At 42.0% G+C, this 22,186-nt stretch overlaps 1 protein-coding gene across 3 annotated transcripts in view; it reads right to left on the bottom strand.

Moving 5' to 3' along the window:
* Positions 1-4,056: 4,056 nt before the first annotated feature.
* GPR107 (G protein-coupled receptor 107) overlaps positions 4,057-22,186 on the bottom strand; it is a 36,699-nt gene continuing 18,569 nt past the window's right edge. For all 3 annotated transcript variants that reach the window (XM_075716185.1, XM_075716184.1, XM_075716186.1), the window contains 4 exons: positions 13,696-13,745; positions 12,863-12,946; positions 11,901-12,025; positions 4,057-5,595 (listed from right to left, as the gene is read on the bottom strand). In XM_075716185.1, the coding sequence (XP_075572300.1) occupies positions 5,499-5,595; positions 11,901-12,025; positions 12,863-12,946; positions 13,696-13,745 (356 nt within the window). In that variant the 3' untranslated portion in view covers positions 4,057-5,498. The remainder of the gene's footprint in view (positions 5,596-11,900; positions 12,026-12,862; positions 12,947-13,695; positions 13,746-22,186) is intronic.

The following is a 22,186-nucleotide window of genomic DNA, read 5'->3' as shown; positions in this document are numbered from 1 at the left end:
ATAAAGTTTAAAAAAATACTGAAAAAATCCATTTGTACATCTGAACATGAACTGAGGAATAGGATATTTACAGGTCACCAAAACCCCTGGAACTGGACCTTGCTGTACACAGGAAAGTCTTTTTGAGTTCTTTTGGAGGTCATTTCCTAAATGAATTCAAAGCTACGTTGTACAAGGTGCCCTAAAGCTGCTTAATGACACAAGAGAATCTAGAATTAATTATTAATAGTTACTAAAGGGAAAGGGAAAGGGAAGCTATTTAGACCCATACTCTGTTTTGACAGAACAGGTACCAGCCCAACGCTCCAGTATCCTAGCTACAAGACGAAGTGCTTCTGATAATGTGGAGGTTGGCCTCTACGTTTACACAGAGAGCAGAACGCTGAGTGAAATCCCACAGGGAAATATTTATTAAGAATTGTCCTTTCTACAGGATCGCTGCAGTCAAAATATAAATGGGTTCTTGAGCCAGTCAACCGACAAGGAGTGACTTCTCTCAGCCACTTTCTTCCAGTACCATCACTTTACACATAAATTAGTATCTCAGTATTTTTCTTAAATCCTGTTCCAGCTACTTGCAAGTACATATCGTGCAGAGTTCTTACAGGACCATTGCTATATCCAACCGAGAAACTACAAGGGGGAAAAATATACAGCTTCCCAATATCGCTAAGTAAAAGTGATTAATAAGCCCAAACCAGCATCATATCCAGCAGCTACAAGAAAAGCCAGATTAATCCAATTTAGAACAGCGTTTTCCAGGAAATCAACCCCAGGGAACACAAAGAAACATTGGTCAAGTTGCTGCCTCTGGGCAGCACCACCTCAGTTTTCATGAAACACTCAGGTTACAGAAGTTACACACAAGATCACAGGCTTTAGACAGTGTAAGTCCCGGTATGTTTCAAATATCACTGTACCTTCCACCTACTGCAGACCACAGCTCCACGCTCTTTTTACAAAGGTGAAAAATGGGGAAACGTTTTATGATTGAAGTGGAGGTCATAACACAGAATCAATAAAACACATTTGCTTTAAAGTAGCAGTAGTCTGTTAGCTATCATGACAGGTCAAACTGAAGGAGACAAACCAGGCAGACTGAAGGAGGAAGGGTTTCCTTCCCTCAATACCTGTGCTACTACCCGATTATCTTTTTAATAGCTAAGCAACTTCAGTTCTCAGAGCTCAACAGAACACACAAATACCCAGTATTTCCTTCAAATGAGGCTGGGCAATTTTCAAATAGATTAAAAAACCCCACCCCTTTCTTGTCAATTTGATTGTCACTGGCCAGACTGCATTTCTATTCTTTACTAGGAGCATACTGTAAGGAGGAGAAAAAAAAAAAAAAAAAAAAAGACTTAACACACTAGAAATCTTCCATTGGACTTTCACCAAATGCACACACTGGAGTGATTAGGACGTGCCCTTTCATGGCCAGAAGGAATGTTACACTGCTTAAGGATACATGGTGGATGCACACTCATGGTAGAGAGAGTCCACTTAGCTTAGAAAAATACATCTTCCACATTACTAGCTCCAAGACAAAATACTGCAATGCAGCAAATTTTTACAACATGCTCCCAGGGTATGCCAGCATGGAAATCCAGGAACAGGGCACTCAGCTGGAGAGAAACACTGAACAATGCACTGCACCGATCATGACATGCTGAGTTTGATGACAACATGAAAGAGCATCTTAATAGGACAGCATGTGGCTTCTTCAACTTGAACTGCTACGTTTTGAGCAAGCAGCAGCAATATTCCAGATGACCCCATTATGTCTTGCTTTCTTTTAGTACATCTCTTGATGAACCATCAAGGAAAACATTTTCAAGCCCGAAGAATGCAAGAGTCTGGCAGTTGCACTGCAAGGAGGTTTCCTATGGAAGACAGCTTGCTGAACAGTTACAGCAGGAAGGAGTGCATCAGTGGCATCTGCAAGTCATCACCAACAGGGATTTATTGGGGCATAGTTTGCATTACAACTGAAGACTGAGCCAATTTCATTTTTGTCTGCAGACGGTGCCAAGTACTCCACTGCAGCAACATGTGAATGCATTCAAAACCATTTATTCCCAATTGCACCAGACCTGCTTTTCCAGGACTCCTGTCATTATACCACTGTGTACTCGCAGGGTGATTGTTTTAGTTGCTCGCTTCAGTAAAAGGCAAAAAGACAGGAAAGTAAGGCTGTATCCCAAAACAATCTGTAAGCCACAAGCAGCTCTTCTGTTTTCCCTCCCCATGAAAGTCAGAGCTTCCTACCAGATAGGCAGCCGTCAGCATCTGAAAGGCAAGCACTACGATTATCCTGCCCGGTGAGCTCTAAGCTGCCACTTTTCACTAGCAAGAGAGAGTCATGCACTTGCCAGTCATGCAGATGTGGGTTCACCTTGGGAGGAAGGGGGAGGGAACAGCCCTCCCTTTGACGCTTTGTGGTGCAGCACACACTGTGCTGTGTGAGAAGCACAGCTCCAGCCATCCTCTGTGTCCTCCAACATCCCAGCCACCGTCCAATCCATCATACAACTGCAAGACAAATTTTTCCAACCTGCTCCAAGGAATTCCACAAGAGAAAGTGGAAATTTACTTTGGAAATGGCTGAAGTAAGAACCTGCTGTCACTGTCGTTTTTGACTGCTATGTCCACATTCATTTTCTTTACTAATGCTTAGGTCTGACCGGTTACTGATGCACTGCTGGTTAGCATCCTGCATAAAGTGCCAGCTGAAGTTGGTTGTACTTGGGTCTGAACTTGGAAACAGCTCTTCTAAAAACACTTTTGGAGTACTGCCATGGCTTTTCACGCCAAGAAAAAGAGAAGTCACCCATTTTTTGACCCTTGACTAGTGAGCCAGGGACTTGGCACATAAACCTACACCATGCGTAACTTTAGCAAAAAAGTGCATATAAAAAAAGGAAACCTGAGGCTAAGACAAAAGCACTCACCAAATCAGTGGCTCCACTGGTGCTGAGGTACACAATAGGCAGCTGTTTGGAACCAGCACAGCCCCTCATGTTTTTGGCTGAAACGCCACACCTATCAGAATTTCACATCTCATTTGCAAAAGGTATTAACAAGGTTCTAAGACAGCATCATGTCTGCATTAACACTGTTATTGCACTTCTGTTCCTGACAGCAAATCCTTACCCTTTACATACTTTAGTGCCAATAGACTTCAAGTCTACAGTGGACTACTCTGAACAAAGTTTACAGCCTGTCTGAGTAGCCCTTTGGATGCAGACAGTGACATTTCCACACAGACAGTTAACTGTGTAAGGAGTGAGAGGATGAGTTTTTCAGGTATTGTATTTAAGTGTATGATGAGCTGGGACTGCCTATGTTTGTTTATAGTCCAATTTCTCACACCTCAGCTACTTAATATGCAGAAGATTTCCTCATACAGAAGGTCTGAAAGGCTCATAGGTCACCTAACAGCCTTTCTAGTTGTGTAGGCTTCTCTGTTTTCACTAAAACTGTATCTTTACAAAACAATGACAGCAGAAGTCAAACCATTGCTGCTGCAATTACTATGCAGTTACAGCTGAGGAGGCATAGATAGAAGAGGACTCTGTACCCTGAGAAGAGGGCTGTTCTCATGCTTTATCATAAGAGAAACCAGTTCCAGGTATCAGAGCAGGTAGATTCATATCTACCATTTTCATGACGCATAGAACCAACACCTGGGAAAAGAAGTGGCAACTGGAGAAAACAATGCTGCTTTTCAAACAGCAAGTCTTGGTACAGACTGCTTGTTTAAGAGCTCTACAATCCCTGTTCAAGACTGAGGAAGAAGTGGTTCAAGGTTCCAAAGAAAATCCCATTTCTAAACTTAAAGAATAAAAAAACCTAGTGGCTAACAGTCCTCTAACCAGTTGTGCGCCGGAGATGTAGTCCCTTCAGTCAGAAAAGCAATTCCCAAGTGAGTTTGTAAAAGATGCTGGCACATACGAAGCTCTGTGATGATCACTATTCCTGTCACCCTGACAGAAGCACTTTGCTCAACAGCACCATACATCAATGTCTCTACATGAATATTAAGGCTTCAGTGGGTCAGTGAGTTATACTTGATTTATTTTTCTTAAAGCTTATCCTCATTACATCAGTGAACCACTGCCATCCTCCCCCAAATTAACAATAATTTCCTATGCCTTACTACTACAGCTATGGGCCCCAGCTTGCCTTACTAACAGTAGCAGAGTACTACAGATAAAATGCACGTGGCATTTGTAACATGACTCTAAAGGCTCCACTGCAAGCTTGCAGCTGATAGTTAAGACTTCCATATTCCCCTGCATTGAATGTTCTGGTCATAACTTTCTCCTTTCCCAACAAAAAAAAACATTTAGGCCTGGAAGCTGCGGTTACCTGGTTTTGGCAGCAATACCATTTTGACCAGTTCAGCCCATCTCAAACAGCAATATCATTAATTCTACATAGCTGGAGAGGTACAAGGAACCAACCAGAGAGGCTAAGTAACTCAGGATAATGGTGAACCAGAGGTTTATGCTGCAGTACATTTGCTACACAGATTTCCACTGGAGATTCTGGTACTGCTTACAGTGTGCCAGAAAGGAGTGTCTTTTGAAATACCTTGAAAATATTTTACGAAGCATATCAAAAGTGCTCTGGGTCACAGCTTGAAATTAAATGTTTAAGATAGCATGGCAGACCCCTAAAAAGCAAGCATCAGTCTTACACCTCTTGTGTACTTCTTGTCAGGTGGGTGTGAATCAAGAGCAACTCCATGAACAGTGGAGATTTTACATTAATGCTTATTGCACTACAGGCTAGTGCTTTTAGTGGAGAACAGTCACTTGCTTCCTATATAGCAATACATTTGAAAACCCGACACATTCAAGTGGATACCTGCATGGGTAAGACAAGAAGATACTTATCAACTTTCCCACTGATGTGAGTAGTGGCAGAAGCCATCTGACCCAATACCCTATTTAGTCTCTCAAATAACTGCAGTTGTTTCTATTCATTTGTTTTGCAACAATTTGTCCAAGGCAAAAGGAGAGTTTATAAAAAGAAAAAAGAATACTTACATCTCTTATCTTCTTTTCCCACCTTCTGACACGCTTTGCAATTCCCAGCATACATGTTACATAGCAAGTGTGTGTATAAATATATGCGTATTATATAAAATATATAGTTTACATACACACTAAAGGTCTCTCTTCACATTAGCATTACACATTCTGAAGAATGCAACTGCAAGCAACTCAGAATACCTAACCAATCCAGAAAGGGGAAAAAAAGAATAAGCTACCCAAAATCCCTAGGAAAGCTTCACACTCCTTGCAGGTACCAAGAGATCCCATTTTCTTATGATCAGAGGAATAGTTATATTTCTGCACTGCTTTGCTCCCCCTAGACACACCCCACTCTGCAGTTTCAGTGTTGGGAAGTGCTAGTTGCTCCCTTTCCACTGAGAGTAATAATAATAAATTAAAAAAGTTTCTCCAAAAGTGCTGCCTTAGTCCAGTCCATCATGCCATGCTTTCCCACTCGCCCCGTGGCTCTGCTGAACCATTCACCACCTTCTTGACCTTCTTCATGCCCTCCATTACTCCAGAAGTTGTCACCCTGGAAGAGAAGGGAGAAACATCAGAGAATCAGACTTGAACTGTAACATCCATTTCACCAACAGCCCAGGCTTGTGTTCCTGCACATATCAAATAACACTTCAAGTGTCTCATTACCAAGACCTAGCAGTCTCGATGTTTGGCCTTTCCTATTGCTACCATCTTGCAGGCCAGGTGTCATCTTGGACACAATGCTGATGGGTGTTGGAAGCAAGGTCGTTGTACTTGAGAGCCTCAAGGCCCTCCCCATCCATCATTAAACTAAATGAGCAAACAGTATTTCCTCATACTTGGAAGATAGAGGGGGTGGTTAAATGGCTAAAACAGGTGTTTATTTGCTAAAGTTTGAGCACCTTGCTTAAAAAACATTTTGCTATACAACTGAACACCCTTAATTCCGTGCATTAAATACTTTCTTCTGCATTTACAATGCTTTTAATAGGTACAAAGTATTAATACAAATGCACACAGTGGACAGTGCCCCAAGTGAACCTCACTAGCTTAATGCACACTAACTCCTGTTAATAGCAAAATTACTCAATGAACAGCAACAAGACAGAAGAGAGAGGTCATCCTTTTTATACCATCCAAGTCTGGATTTGTCATGGCAATCTGACCAACTATAAAGCCTCATAATACTGTTCAAACATTAGGCAGACTGAACTGTTCAGCCAGCCAGAACAGCACCACTCCTCTCAGAACTACCTCGGCTATCCAACAAGCTTTCAGCCCAGTAGCTTTCTCTGTTGCTACACAGAACAGGCTATTCACATGCGCTAGACATTCACTTTACTCTTTTGCACAATATTATTCTTATTCCATACAAGTATTTTTTTTCCTCCACAAGTGTGCTTCAAAGGTTATTTTGGATGCTGAAAGTAAGAGTGTGAATAGCTCAATGCATTCACAAGGGATGTCTGGAGGCACACATAAAACTGTCCTGTTCAAAGATGCCGCTGTCAGTCTTTGTGTGATTTCACCTGCTGTTGACCATGCAAGAATACTTTATTTGATCAGACTAGCTAACAACATTTTCACAGTACCACCCAAGAGAAGAAGTCATCTTCAGATACACTCTTCTGATAATTCCCTTAGTTCCATATTAGATATCAGCTTCTGTACATGTACTGTAAAAATTATTTACTCAAAATGGTGCGTTCAGTGACTCTAGTGGTGGCAGTACTGGGATCATCAGTGGTTCAGACACTTCAGAGTGCGCGTAGATGAGCTTGTGTTTAAGGGAATAGGGAAAGGGTCAGATGAGCACAGATCAAATAGCAACTTTGTTCCCTATTGAAATAAAAAAACAAAAGGGGAGAAAAGTAAGCAGGTTGCTTAAAGGAAGAAGATGGAATTAGTAAACAGTAGACATTTGCCTGGAAGAAATCACATCAAGCTTATCGGCACAGGGAACATGTAGATCTCTTAAGCTCTCCCTGTTGATGAAGGTTTTCCCACAGTCACATAGCAAAAAATCTGGGGAAACATGAGCTAGACAAAACCAAAGTAGATGCGTAACTAATTGGAAAAGCATGCATTGAGATGTACTTAATGGTTTCCTGTCAAAAATGAAAGAACATTGAGCATGGTTCCAGAGAGGTCTGTCCTGGGTTCACTTCTACTCAATATTTTCAGTAATTGCCTGGGTAATGGAATAGAGAACTTGCTTATTAAATCTGCAGAAGGCACTAAGAGCTACATATTTGAGAACAGGACTAGAATGCAGAAGGATTCTGGCAAATCAAAGTAATGGTCTGAAAAATATGGGACAATGCAGCAAGACAACTACAAAGTTTACTCTAACAAACTTTGTAATTACAGAATAAGGGGCTAAGTATCAATTCTTCAGGGAGGAGCTGAAGATTACAGTGGACTACAAACCAAAAATGAGCCACTAACATAGCAATGCAACAGCAGACATGCTGGGGTATATAAATAGGTGTTTTGCACATGTATGACACCAAAGTAGTCCTACCACTTGACTCACAGCTAGTAAAATCCCACCTGGCACACAGTCAAGACTTTAGCTCTGGACTTTAATACAATTACAAGCCCATTACACACCAAGATGATGACAAAAATGATCAGAGGCTATGGCTAAGAGGGAATGATCTGCTTTCATGGAGGGAAAGGACAAACAGCTACATACTGAAGTTGCAGCCAGGTCAAGTCACATCATTTGTTACCAGAGAGGCCATTTACTGTCCCTGCCATGATAGCAAAGAACTGGGAGAGATTTTGGGGTAGATTCCTCAACAGTGAAAGTTAAAGACCATCTGATGATTACTGTTCTTGTCTCATGACAAGTATATGGCATAGCTCCCGAGTCCTCATCTTCTCAGATTGTTCATGTACAATGGGCAATTCCTCTCCCTCAAAATCAGTTCAGCCAACACGTTTTAGTGCCCAGTAAAATAAGGGTCTCAGCACTAAAACCAAGCACACTGCAATTCTCATTCAAGTCCTCTGAGCAGCATCAAGACTTCAGTCCTGACCTGCAATACTGCAAGTAAGTGTTCCTCACCTACAGTTTACTGAACTGCATTTCTGGCCCACAAACTAGTAGTAGCTAAAATGCAACAAATCCTTCTCACTAAACCATCTCTCTCCAGAGAGAGTTTTTGTGGCTGTCAGAGGGACACCTGTCACAAGTGAGGGCACAAAAGGAGTTCCTTGAACACTCCACTGCACAGTGGTACACAGTGCGGAAATGTCATAATTTTTGCCTCCCCCCTCCCCACCCCCTATCTGAGGTATCAAAGAGATGGCTGAACATTCAGAAGCATTTTCAGCCCTCCACAGTGGTGGATCTCAGCTGTCTTTACTCCTGTTTGTTGTTTTATAATCCCAAAAAGAAACACTGCAATACTGGCAGCAGCCAGCCTTTACAAGCTATTGCAAACTGGAGTGAAAATTGATCAGCCGTTGAGCAAAAAAGCTGATCTCTGCATGGCAAAGATGTGTTAGGTGAAGAAAATCACTTCTAATGGAGAGCATCATGAATCAGTCTGCCATGAAGCACAACCTGAGAGAAAGCAACCAACCAGGACTTGAAGTCTCAGCACAGAATAGGTTGCCTCATGATACAGTAAGAAACTCCAGATCACAAGGCATAAGTAAAGGTGGGTCAGTGTTACCACAAAAGTTCACTATGTTGAGGCTGTTTTGGGTGTTAAAAAAAAACCCCGAAGTTAGTCTCCACGCACTCAGTTAAGATGGATTTACTGAATTAACAACAAAACCATTCACTAATGACTCTTCCTGCAGTTCCTCCTCCAGAGGGAATATCTTAACCCCACATGCATGTATGAACGTCATTCTCAACCAAGATCTGAGAAGAGCACTTTGGTATCTAACATTTAAAGCAAACTTGCTGAGCTAATGAAAAAAAAAAAAACACTTACCGCAAGAGTAAAAAAAAAAAAAAAAAAAAAAACCCAAACTGCTTCCTTTCCCCTTCCTCACCCCACCTCATCTACTGTACTGTTTATATCTTTGTGTCCATGCCCCAGAAATGGCATTAGGACTGGAAGCCTGACAACTCTTTCTGCCAAGTGTGGCTGCACCTTTTCAAACAGAGTACTTAAATCTAACAAACTGTCAGCGACAAACCCACATACTGATGGAACAGGCTCAAGAGGCTGCCCAGCAGAGAATACACAGAAAGCCACTTTGTTGATGATGAATGGCTATTGACCCTATTTGAAAAAGAACAGACTGGTCCTTAGTCCAGGTTTAGTGATACTCTCCTCTCCACCAGGAGAACTTCTACTGAGTCTGGTAGAACTGAAGAGAAAGTCCTATGCCGAGATAGAGACGTGTTAGTTGAAGAGGCTTACTACAAGTTACCTTTGCTGTTCTTGATTTATAGCTTATTTTTGAGAGTTACAAGAATTTACAGAGGGCAGATTTGTGCCTTATGTTGCTTCTGTCACAGACACCTAGTCTTTGGACTTTTCTTGAAACTTTGCAGATTTCTACACTGTCCTTAACCATATTTACATTTACTGCCAGACTGAGCTTTGTATAGTTTGCACTGCACGAAAACAGCCATAAGCTAGAGAGCTGCACTTAAAATGTTCTATTTTTTGCTGGAAAACAAGCAAGCCTGGAAAACAGGCTTGGTGACCTCACAGCTCTCCCCTCTGTTGGCTCATAGAAATGTTGAGTCTAAAGAAACTGAATGCTTCTGCAGCAAATGTTTTAAAGAGCTTGATTTTAACAAAAACCCTCTGGGAGAAGAAAACAACCATAAAACCTGGCAATAAGACATGGCAGAACACCGTGAAGTTTGAAAGCTTTTAACTTCTGCCATAGCCTCTGAAGACAAGTGAGTATTTATCACGTGAAAGACAAAACACACTCATACAATGGTTGGTCAGGATGCTGTCAGGCACTTAGTCACTTCTCAAATAAGCCTTGGTATTCCCCCCCCCCCCCCCCCCCCCCCCAGAAACAACATTTGATATTTATAAAAGCAAAAATAGGACAAAGTCAACAAGAAATGTAATACACTTTCATTGCACTGCTTCACCCGTCACAGAATGTGGATACACCACACTTTTCAAACATGTGCAAACTTAACCTCCCTGATGCAGCTGGGGAAGGAAGAACAAGACTCTCTTACGGATTATACCCTGCCAAGTGCCCAAATGGAGTAAAGCTTGTGGTGAATCAGGTGAGAAAAATTCAAGCAAGGCTAAGGGGAACAAACCCACACAGCACAACAATGGAAACTCCCAGGGCAAAGAGCAAAATGCCTTACTAGGAAAAGGCTCACAAGGAATTCCAATCCTCGAGTTTCTAGTAATGTCTGTTTCACTATGGCAAAACATAAATCAATCAGTTCATTAAACATTCTCCAGCTTATTTCTGGCAGGTTCTCTTAAATTTAGCAGCTTCTCCAATTTACTGAAATTACTACATGTGAAAGGTGCCATATTATTAGTCCTAAAAAAACCAAGTAAAAATTCATTAAGCACGTCATGCAAAGTTGAAATTCACTCTTAACAGGCCATCTTGTAAGAAAAAAGGTCTTTTCTGTACAATCACAAATCCTGCAACATCTCCCAGTTTAGACAGTGCCTTCCTAATGTGATGTTTACTTACCAGCTCCCAAACTGAAACCAGCTCCTTACATAAACCACTTAAACACTTTTAAGTGATAGTGATTTTAGGGTCACTACCCACTAGTTGGATTTCACTTGCAACAATGACAGATTTTATGGATCTAAAGCAAAAATAACTAAGCGTTTGGAAGATGATCTTTGTTACTAGAGACATTTCTGAGAAATTAGACTCCTTGCATGACATTTCAGGCTGGATTCTACCTCAAACCTCCTTGTAGCACTTTCCCAAAAAGCTCCATTTCTTTCTGAGCTAACGATGAGGGCAAACACATTCTGACTTTTTTGGCCCCACAATAAAAATTGGACTGTTTGATGTGTTTCACCTAAGATCAGGTAAAGAAGATTTGCCAAACTGGAAATAAAGTCTTAGGAACAGAGTTCTGAGCCTGTACATGAATTGCAATTATGCAGGAAGTGTAGCTACTGAAGAGATTAGGTTAGCTCGGCTCCTATTAAGGCAACAGAGTCTGTGGCAATTATAGCTGTATTCAACACTTCTAGCATGCTGATTTATTAGGGCAGTTTCTATTACAGATTCAGAAATGCCACTCATTTTCTAAGTCCTCAGAAAACCACTGCAAAGAAAGTGACAGGGATTTAGGCTGAGCCCCACTTTATAATTTCCTCCTGACTATCTCAAGTCCTGCTGCATTTGTGGTGCCTCATATTTTAGCAGGAAGGAATAGGACAGGGAAGAGTATTGGTAAAAATCCGTCTCCTCAGCTCAGTGTTACTTTCTGCAAAGCTACAGGCTGAACGTCAAGGTAGAAGTGACCTTACACCATGTTCATTTATATTCTGTAGATTGGTAGTTTTTTTTTTTTTTTTTTAAATATGAAGCATTAATGACAATCTGTAAGGCTCATTGGTGTTCAGCAATGCAGATTAAACACAGAAGCTTTTTTTACTTGATATTTGCATGGGCATCTTTTTGCCCCACAAAAAGCTTTACCGGTTTATTCCACACTACTACAATATCCAGCTCAGAGGCTCCTTTAGATATGACAAATCTCTTTGGTAGTTTAACACACACAAAACAGACACCTCATCTTTAAATGCACGGGCAGATCTTAATCTTTTTCAAAGAAGGATTTAGAGAGATTAAAGTAAACTGTTCTTAAATATTACTTTTCTCAAATCAAGTGAAGATGTAAAAAAGGGGGGGAGGGGTTCTTACACAGCTTCCATCTCCAAGTCATCCTCATCATCTTGAGAAAGCTGTAGATACGGGTTGTCTGATGCTGGACGGAACTTGTACCCAGTGAGGACAAAGAACACAAGCGTGGCCATTTCATCCAGCAGCTGCAAGTAAAAACACAGGATTGAAGTTCAGTCCTTCAATCCTTCATGGTCATGAAACATTTCTCCTCATTTGTAAGGTTCAAGATTTAATGACCAAGAAGTCTGTGCCATAGCAGAAATAACAAAGCAATTCCTGTCCTGTTATCATTAATCCCAGGCTAAAGGCTGTCAAGCCCTTTGTTCTTTCAGCTTTCCTTGTCACTTTAAATACAGTTACAGTTCTAGCCATCACTCCAGTGCTTTTAAATAACTAGAGCAAGACTTGGCTTTTACATGGGGGGGGGGGGGGGGGGGGGGGGGGGGGGGGGGCAGGAAGCAATTCATCCCTACGTTGCTTGGTATTTTCAACAGTTAATGTATTCCAAAGACTCCCTGCACAGTTACTTGGATTATATGTTAAGAAACCAAGTATTTAAAAGTCACTAGGCAAATAAAAGCCTGTAGATGGAAGAGCAAAAGCCTATTTCTCTGGCTCCCTGGGGCCTCAATTACACAGGACAAACCTGACTAATTTTTTTCTCCTTTGTATGTTCTTGATTAATTTCCTTCAGACATTTTTAAGTTGAAAGACTAAAAATCAATAATGCAATTACTTTCAGACATCTCATGTATAATCCAGCAGCCTTGCTGGACAAACATAAAACTAAAAATATATTCCTGCCACCTTAGGCACATCAGTGATAAAAACCAGGAGACAGGGTGCAGCACTGTGCTCTGAGATGTTCTTCTACAACATGAGGAATAGTTTATGGTTTTTTTTCTTTATATTTAAAGAATAATAAGAAAAAGGAAAAAAAAACCCAAGGAATGGATGTATTTTCCTTTGCTGGCAAATACCTGGTACAGCCATTTCCACTGGAACGGAACAGCAATCTTTATGAGAATTGCAATGATCCGTGTGAAGTAGATGTAACACACAATCTGGGAAGGAAAAGGAGAACGCATGATGAGAACAATAGCACCATCCTTATAGAACCTTTTTTTCCCAGAGAAATAGCTCAAGCAATTCCCAGGCAACTCATTATGTCAAGTTAGCCTTATTATGCTCCTTGATAAACACGGAAGATATAGGCTGATGGCTCTATTGCTTGTTGAATGTCCAAATGACTCAAACTATTGCTAACATATTTAAGTTACAGCAGAAAAATGCTTTAAGTATTATGATTTTGTAGAAGTTGAAAAGTCAGGATTGTAATTTATTACTCTTACCACTTATAAGAGTCTGAAATGAGGCTGTTTGAAATCATTAAGAAGCCTATGCTCTCTTGGGAGGTATGCTCATGGCTCCCACTGACTTAATCAGAAACTGCACGCATGCATCTCAAGGCACCATTTGGTCCCAAGTTTAATTTTTAGGAAGTTTACAGTATGTTATTCAAGCCCATCAATTCAGCTGGCAGCTCAAGCTGTCTCCAGAGGAAATTAGTAAGTGTTACAAATAGCTGAAACCAATTTAAAGATAAGACAGAAGGATGCAACCACTAGGAAAAGAAGGGAAGTTGCTTTGAGGACTGTAACTCAGTTGACCAAGATGCCAAAGCACAGCACTGCCACAGAACTAGGCACATCACCACATCCACCAGCTACAGCAGCTTCCAACAAGTAATCAATCAAAAGGCTTGAACAGCTTCTAAGTGCTCTGTATGCATTCATACATGTGTTTTACTTACCATAACATAGTAATGTCTGAAAAGCTTCAGCTTTGCTAGGTTAATGGCAGCTATCAAGAGAACACAAAAGTCCATCAGAAAAATTGTTAAAGTGAGACAGAGTTTCTTTTGATGCTTGTCTGCAAGGTAGACAAATGGTCAAAACTCGGACTCAGGTAATCCCAGACTAGAAGGATTTTTCCCACAGCCTGTTGGGCACTCCAAGGAGTGCCAGTCTGGCTTGTCCACACACTGGACAATCCTAGGCTGGACAATCCTAGGCTGGGGCGAATGCCCCCTAAAAAGGCAACTCAGTGACACTACCTTTACACTAAGTTTTATAAGCACACACTCTGCAATACGGACTCTGCTTGTCTGTATATAGCCAAATACATACTGTCACCTCACTCTTGCCAGAAGAGCCATGCCACTTGACATGGCCTCCTAGAAAATTTACATCTTTTCTAGAGTACTTCCTGACCTCCTCTGTGCCGTCAGCTGACCTGAGCGACTTTGAGGTAACCTCGGCTCTCAGAACTGCTGCATCTTGTTGAACCGCAGCAGGAGTATTTTAACATCTATGCAGTATCCTCTATCATTCACGGCTCAGTCACAAAAGTGAAATGGGAAGTCATACTAAGTAGTTCTCATAGCAAATGCACGTTTCAGTCACAAACTGTGTAAGTTAAGGCCCCAGGCTAACCTGTGTTTATTGGATAGATTACATCAGCTCTTGAGGAACAGAGTAGATATTCATGTGAACGAGCAGAGGTCAACAACAGATGAAACAGCTGTCAACTCTGGTTTGAGAGTCAGGTTTTAGAGGTGCAGCAGGATTACAAATACAGGCTCCCGGTGCTTTTTTGACAACATGAGAGGCAAAAAGTCCAAGATACGTTGACAGCATACAGAAATGCAATTTAGAGACAACGAACATAAGTTGCCAGTTAGAAAATACTGCCACATACTTACTGGTATTCCTCCAAGCTCTCCTTATCAATTTTTTATCAGATTTGGAAGTGCAACACACTGTGCTTAAGTTCACCTGCACTTCCTCACAGAAATCACCCACTGTAAAAAACAGATTTATAAAAGGCTGCAACGTATCTGCACACAAGGTCTTCCAGGTTCACAACAGTACAAAATATAGTGTTACACACCAGGAAGAGGAGGTGTCCTGGTTTCAGCTGGGATAGAGTTAATTTTCTTTCTAGTAGCTGGCATAGTGCTGTGTTTTGGATTTAGTATGAGAATAACATTGCTAACACACTGATGTTTTAGTTGTTGCTAAGTAGTGCAACAGTCTTTTCAGGACTTTTCAGCTTCCCATGCTCTGCCAGGTGCACAAGAAGCTGGGAGGGGGCATAGCCAGCACAGTTAATCCAAACTAACCAAAGGGCTATTCCATACCATATAACATCATGATCAGTATAGAAACTGGGGGGAGCTGGCCCGGGGGGCAGTGATTGCTGCTCAGGAACTGGCTGGGCATTGGTCAGCCAGTGGTGAGCAATTGCATTGTGCATCATTTATTTTGTATATTCTTTTATCATTATTTTTTGCTCTTCCTCTGATGTCCTATTAAACTGCCTTTATCTCAACCCACCGGTTTTACTCCCCGCCCCCCTCCATCCCACCGGGGGGCGGGGAGAGGGTGAGCAAGAGGCTGTGTGGCACTTAGTTGCCAAATGGGGTTAAACCATGACAGGAGGGCTAATAGCTACCAAAAAAAAATGCTTCACTTCCTGTAACAAAAACAATGAAGCTTTTCTTACGGAAAGGCAATGTCAAACGCACAGCTCAAACTGTTACAGGTTCCCACTACATAAGTTCCAGTGAAGACAGACAACATTCTGTTATAAACCTACTTTGTATAATCTACAGATCAAGAGTCACTTTCCAAAACTTACCTTTAGTGTTCCACGAGAACCACTGGAAGCTATGGGCAACTTGAGACAGACAGAAACCCTCCTCTAGCATACATACTGTAACAACCGTACCTGACTAACAAGGCATAAACTGACTGACAAGTAGATAAAACTAAGCTAAGAGTAGTTTTGATTTAGTGGCTTCTATACATTTCCAAATAGTACGTTTGACTTTTGACAGGGCATGTCAGTAAGAGAAAGCAGAGCCAGATCTCAAGAGGAAAAAAGCAAACCTTATTTGTGAAGGAACAATAAGTTTGTTTCCATGCAGCTAAAGCTTGTACTGTGCACCACTCATCTGAATACCAGTCAGACTGGGTTGACTTTGGGCAAGACTGTGCTCATAGGAGCAATCTCATGGCACAATATGTCAGAGGAACACTCGCTCTCAGTTCTGGGACGATGCTCCCTTTTGGACTGCAATATGAAACACTGAACACAGAACAGCATCTACCTTGCAATGTACAGTTCTGCACTCCAGAAAGCAATGCCCAAGCTTGCATCTGTATAGTACCAGCAGCGAAGCACAGAGCACTTCAGTGGGCAACAGATGGCAAGACTTGGAACTGCTAGAACAAGAATCTAACTAAATCCTTGGTAGCTAAATCAGCCCCGAGACATTGGTTTAGCTACTTCTTCCTCACTTCCGTCCCTCACAAAAGCTAGTTTCCCACATTTAAATAGCAAAAACTTACAGATTTTCATGAGTCTAGTGCTCTACCAGATAACCTAACGTTAAAAGCTTTTCATAATACAGTTGGAGAAAGATTAAAGCGTGTAAATATGCAGGACAAGATCATTAAATCACGAAGCAGGGAAGCAATACTGTCCTATTTAAATGAGAGCTACATTAAGTGTGACCATGAAGATCTTGTGATTTACCACATACCGGTTTGTACAAAGAAGGATCTATTTTGAACTCAACGCATTCATCTTCAAGAACTGCCACCAACTGGTGCAGTGACAGGCCATGAGAATTACCAGGCTTTGTAGTTAAAGGAACACCAACTCAACAGCTGTGATTCAAACTGCCAGTCCATCAATGCTTTACAGGCAACAACTGAGTGAGCTGGGGAGTCATTTCTGTTGGATTCATGCTGTGCATAGGAGGACAGGATAGCGAAGCCGAAGATCTGTCTGCCAACGGAAGTGTCACAATGCCACCTCTCCCAACTGACAGAGCACAGCTCAAGATCTCACCTACTCATCACGATAATCAATACCAAAGAGTCATAGGTTGGTACATCCAGGTATCTAGAATGGCTGAGCATGGGAAAGAAGGGTGAAGAGACAACCACTATGAAGTACAAAGACTGGAGAGCCACCTCTGGAAGCTGGCTTGCTTATTTATCACAACTAGGTGCTCTCCTCTAGCTCCCTCAACTTCAGAAATACTTCTCTCCACTATCAGATACTAAAGTCAGCATTAATGCATGTCTACAAAATTCTGCCAGTTTTTTTTTAAAACAGCTCAAAGTTACAGCACACGCTGTTCTGGAGAAAGTCTAAAATCATCATTGCTTGGCATCAGCAGCCTGTGAATGCTTTTTCACAGGCTGAATGTGCTCCAAGCAGTAACACTTGAGTCTCGCCATGCTGGACACTTTAAGACTTCGGTTCACCTTAGCCTGGCAGTCCAGACACTGACAGCAACACTTACAAGGAGAGAGGCTAGGCCAGCAGCTGTCATTTACAACTTGAATCACTTGCAGCCCCAACCTGTGAAGCTGTGATAACACAGCAGCAATCACAGCATGCAGTAAAGGTTGGGCAAATTTATGGTTTTGAGTATGATAACCATTCTTCCAGGAATGGTACTTAACTGCAGAGAAAGTAAAAAAAAAAATAGTAGAGACTTTCTACCAAAGGTTTTACAGATTAATTCATACTTGTTTTCCACCTTTCATAGAGTAATTAAAAAGATAAAAGCCATCCTCCAAGAGAGGTTCAACATCTATACCTTGCTTCCCTCAGTCTTCCTTCTCTATCACCATTTACTTTAACAGCTTGCACCTGCAATAGCCCGATCTGCATCGATCAAAACATAGTATACCACACAATTTGGATAATCAGTCTCTCTTTCAGATTGCCCCCTGTGCTAATTTCAAATGCTGAGACAGCCTGTAAGATGGGGAAAAAAGAAAGTCAGACCATCCACTACAGCCTTGCACACATTCAGACAATAGCTTTTTCATGAGCAAGTCTAACCTTTTTAGAAAATGTGTGTAATAACAATAAGAGGACTGCAGCTGAGGGCATAGGGAGCTCACGTCCAGATAACATAGCATGCAAGGGCAAGCCATAATACATCTTGAGTGACCGTGCTAAGTACAGCTAAGAATATTTCTACAATGCTTTGCGTGCTATAGCTCTGGTGCATTTGAGACACAATCTGTGCCATTACCAAATGTAAACGGAAGTTTTCTATTCCTCCCCCCACCCCCAAGAATGAAGGCACACGTGGATCTAGATCTCAAAAAGCAACTCCAGGAGTAACTCAGAGAAGTATGGCCCTGTAATCTCTACAGCACTCTGCTTAAAAGCATTCCTATACCAGAAAGAAGAGGTCAAGCAAACAGATACAGAAACTGTCAGTGTCATGCATGAGAAGGTGGCACAGACTAGTTAATCTTGAATATTCTGAAACACATAAGCCATTTGGCACAAAAGTTCCCCACCAGGGTCAGAAGAATGTCCAAAGTACAGGATAAGCAATATATCTCCAACACGTAACTGCTGCATCAACCCTGGATAGCTATCTAGGGCGCCTGGAAGTGGTACAGGGGAATATAAAAGGCCTATCTCATTTCTCAACATTTCCCAAGTCTCCAGTGCTATTCATTGAGGTCTTGACACTCAAATCACTAAGCTTTATCTCAAAGTTTGAGGCCCATGTACTGCCTAGAGCATGTTTACCCCTGTGCTACCCCCTCCTCCTTGCTAGAGAGCTGCGGAGGTGTTTTAGCATGGGTCTCCACGGAGCCATCGCCTCCGACGTCTGCTGAGCTCAGCTAAGCAGAGGGTGTTCTGCACCACGCAGGACCAGGTTCTTTGTTCACAGCATTTTCACCGTGCAGAAGCAGGGAGACACCAAATACGGCAAATGGTTTTTCCTGACATGGGGGCAAGCACGAAAGCATTAATCATCATTTGCCCACTGCACAGGGAATTTTGCCTGGGAGCTACACACTGCAATGTATTTCCCCTAATTCTGCTGCCAACTATGACATGCTGCAGTGCTTCAGGAAAACAGCTAACTGTTCGTGATCAGACTGCACTGAGTTTCACATCTCTCATCACACACACAGAGGTACAAGCAGAACAAAAACTGCAGTGGTGTTTCCAGCCCTCCATTTGTCCCTCAAACAACAGATGACGTGATACAGAGGAGTGGGTTATGAGACTCGAGAGGTCCAGAGACCAAGAACTTTGAGTTTCGAACAAAAATAAGCAAGTTTACTACAACATACTCCCTCTCTTCTTTTTCTCATGATGCCTGTAAACAAGGTAGCGCTAGTTGAGTGGCTTTCCAGCCCAAACAATTCTAGCTCAGTTTGCAAGGCTGATTTCCTTAAATCTGCAAGCAAGACATTTGTAATGCAGATCTAGAAATGGACAGAGCGCCAGCTCCCATCTGAAAGAACAGTGACAGACCAAAGAGCTGCAGCTAGGCACTTGCTTAAGTCTGAAGGTGGAGATTTTAAAAGGGGAAGAAAAAAAGCTTCTGAAAATGGGATGTTTACGCCCACTGCTGTGCAAGACAAGAAGCCTGTGTAGGTCAGATATTTTGCTTTAGAGTTAAAGATCACCTTCAAGGGAAAAAAGCAAACAACCAGGCATCTCAAACTTAGCTGCATCACTGTGCCATGCCTACTCTTCACTAGCAATCCAGAGGATCTGTGCATATAAGGTCTCCCTGGATAATTACAGCTTTAGACCCATTCCTCTAGCTTTCCCACTTTAGAAAATAATCTTTAAAAAAAAATCAAGTTTAAATGACCATTAACTAGTGACTCCAAATCATTGTTACTTACAACAAGCCTTTTTAATAATTGTACATTGCTAATACAAAGGCCTATGGCAAGCACAGCTGTAACAGGCTAAAAAACTAGTAGTCCAACAAGCCTTCTGTTTCATTTCTAGTCTAGTCATGCTGTAGTCATGGCTGCACTTGACCCAAGGGAGTGCTATCTAATAAACAGGTTGTGAACTAGCTGAAAGAGGACAAGACAGACAAACAGTCAGGAAACACCACCAGGATACTGAGCCACGAAGACCTGGAGTTGTTAGTTCTAATAGACGCAAGGAAGGAAAAATAATTTACCTCAGGTCTTTCTCACCAGCAAGAAGGTTACCAGAAGACTCGGCACCAGGAAAAACAGCTATTGAATTTATAGTATGTAATTCCCCAAGACACCCTATAAGTTAATGAAGTCTGCATGAGAGAACAGGGAAAGCAGCCTTTGAGGTAATACTAGACAATAAATCCTAGCAAGCCATAGGTAGTCCAACCAGAACTGTCTGCACAAGATTCAGTCAGCTCTAACCACAGGACAGGCAGCACAGCAGTTAAACTGCATATGAAAGGATCCAGTAGTTTTCACCACTTCAGGAGAAAACTACCTTCATGTGGGGGGGGGTGGGGGTGGTGGTGGTGGTGGGAAATGCTGGTGATTTTAGAGTTAGCACTGGTCCTATTTTTCTCATGAGAAGCTAAGACACTGTGCAGCACCTCTGCAGAACAGGGCCTTCAAGGGAAGCCTACAGAATTAAGAGCATGTGGTTCTAGTCAGGACTATATATTTATAAGCTTAACAAGAATTATTTTACCTTATGACAGTGCAGCCATATCACTTTTGGTTTTCTCAGCCAGGCACACTAGCAGCATGACATCATTGGGTAACATTCTGCTTCTGGCATCACACTGCCATTCACTTGCTCCCCATGGGCTCCTACCAACAGCCTCTAAATATTGTAACCACATTGTATTTCACAAGTGAGTCCCAGCACTGTGGCTGTCCTGGCCACAATCTGGTACCTGTGTTTTCCCTAAAAATGTTTTTCCTTAGCTTCTTTTATTGTAAGTGTAGCATAACACAGCTGCTAAGTCCTTCTCAACACACAATTATTGAACTTGCAGGATCTGCACAACGATGTGTGCTAATGGCAATAGGTGATCCATAACCAACATTCATGATAAAAAGCACCATTACCCATGGAGAACACCACAAAACAGAGGACTAAGAACAGTCCTTAGGGGCTATTGTGCATATCACCGAGTAACTATAAAGACACAGCCAGTTCTTCTCAGATCACCATTTTCTTTTACCTCCATGATACACTACAACACATCCTTCAGAACTGCTTGGTTTTACTTAGATCTGGATTCCACCCATTACAATGAACAGTGGACAGGTCCAGAGTCTACGCTGAACATCCTTAACGCTGGCCACCTTACTTTTCTCCTTCACTCAGTACGTTTTGAAGCAAACTCCATAGCACCATCTTGTGATAAGAACCATCAAGTGCAGAGGAGGCACGGGGCGATCACCTGAGGCCACACAGATCCAGAGGGTTTGTGTCTCAGTTACAAGCGCTAGCTGCTGAATGCTCAGCGTCGGAATAGTCACGGACTCCATTGCCACCCAGCAGTTCTGCCTTAGTCACAGGAAAGCTGACCTTTATTTGCAGTCACACACGGTGGCTTCAGCTAAGAACGAGGCCTTACATATGTGAAGCCCTCAGTTCAGAAGAAAGGGACTGCTTCAAGGAGTGTCTAAATTTAAGCAGACTTTGTAACAGTAAGAGCATAAATACTCCAGAACATAAGCTCAGTGGACAAGGTAAAACAAATTCATCAGTAAATGTCACTGAACCCATGGGAACCCACTGATGAGAAAGCTACCAATAACACTCACGTTACGTTATCAACACTAACCTCTTCTACATTGGTTTCTGTTAGAAATCAGTATTTTTCCCCCCTTTAGGTTTGGGGTGGGGTTTTTTTTGTGTGTGTGGTGGTGGTTTGGGGTTTTTTTTTCACAACTTTGAATCCAAAAAATGCTGGGCTCACCTTCATTATAGTATCATTTTAACAGATGGCAAGAAAAGACCTAATCTGTGGTCTGCACAGAGCTTAGTTCAGTACCCAGCCTTAAGCTTCACCTACTAGACTACAGAGGCAATCTGCACTGAAATGCAAGTGTCTCAGTGGAAACCAGGAAATGGCTGGAAGAAGCATCCAGACCTAGGAGACCATCTCCAGAAAGGAGAGACAAGAGTTAAGGGATAAGACTGGGTTGAAAGGATGTTGCCAACAAAGGACCTTCTACAAATAAAGCTTTCAAGAAGAGTAAGCCATCGAATGCCAGAATATTGAAATGACTGCCTGCTTCCCAGGAAGCCAGTGCTATGCTCCATGGCTTGAATCTGCAGCCAACTGAGGAACTAATTCAGAAGTGAGCGGTTAAGATGGGAAAAGCACACACTACAGAAGCCATATTTGGGTTGGCTTTGCATCCATCATCTCATTTTCACTGCTACAATAAACATAACTCAGCTTTACACAAGGAGTCTTTTAAGCT

This window comes from Pelecanus crispus, chromosome 9 (assembly GCF_030463565.1).
Source record: "Pelecanus crispus isolate bPelCri1 chromosome 9, bPelCri1.pri, whole genome shotgun sequence".
NCBI lineage: Eukaryota > Metazoa > Chordata > Aves > Pelecaniformes > Pelecanidae > Pelecanus > Pelecanus crispus.
This window is presented reverse-complemented; position numbering and strand designations above follow the sequence as displayed.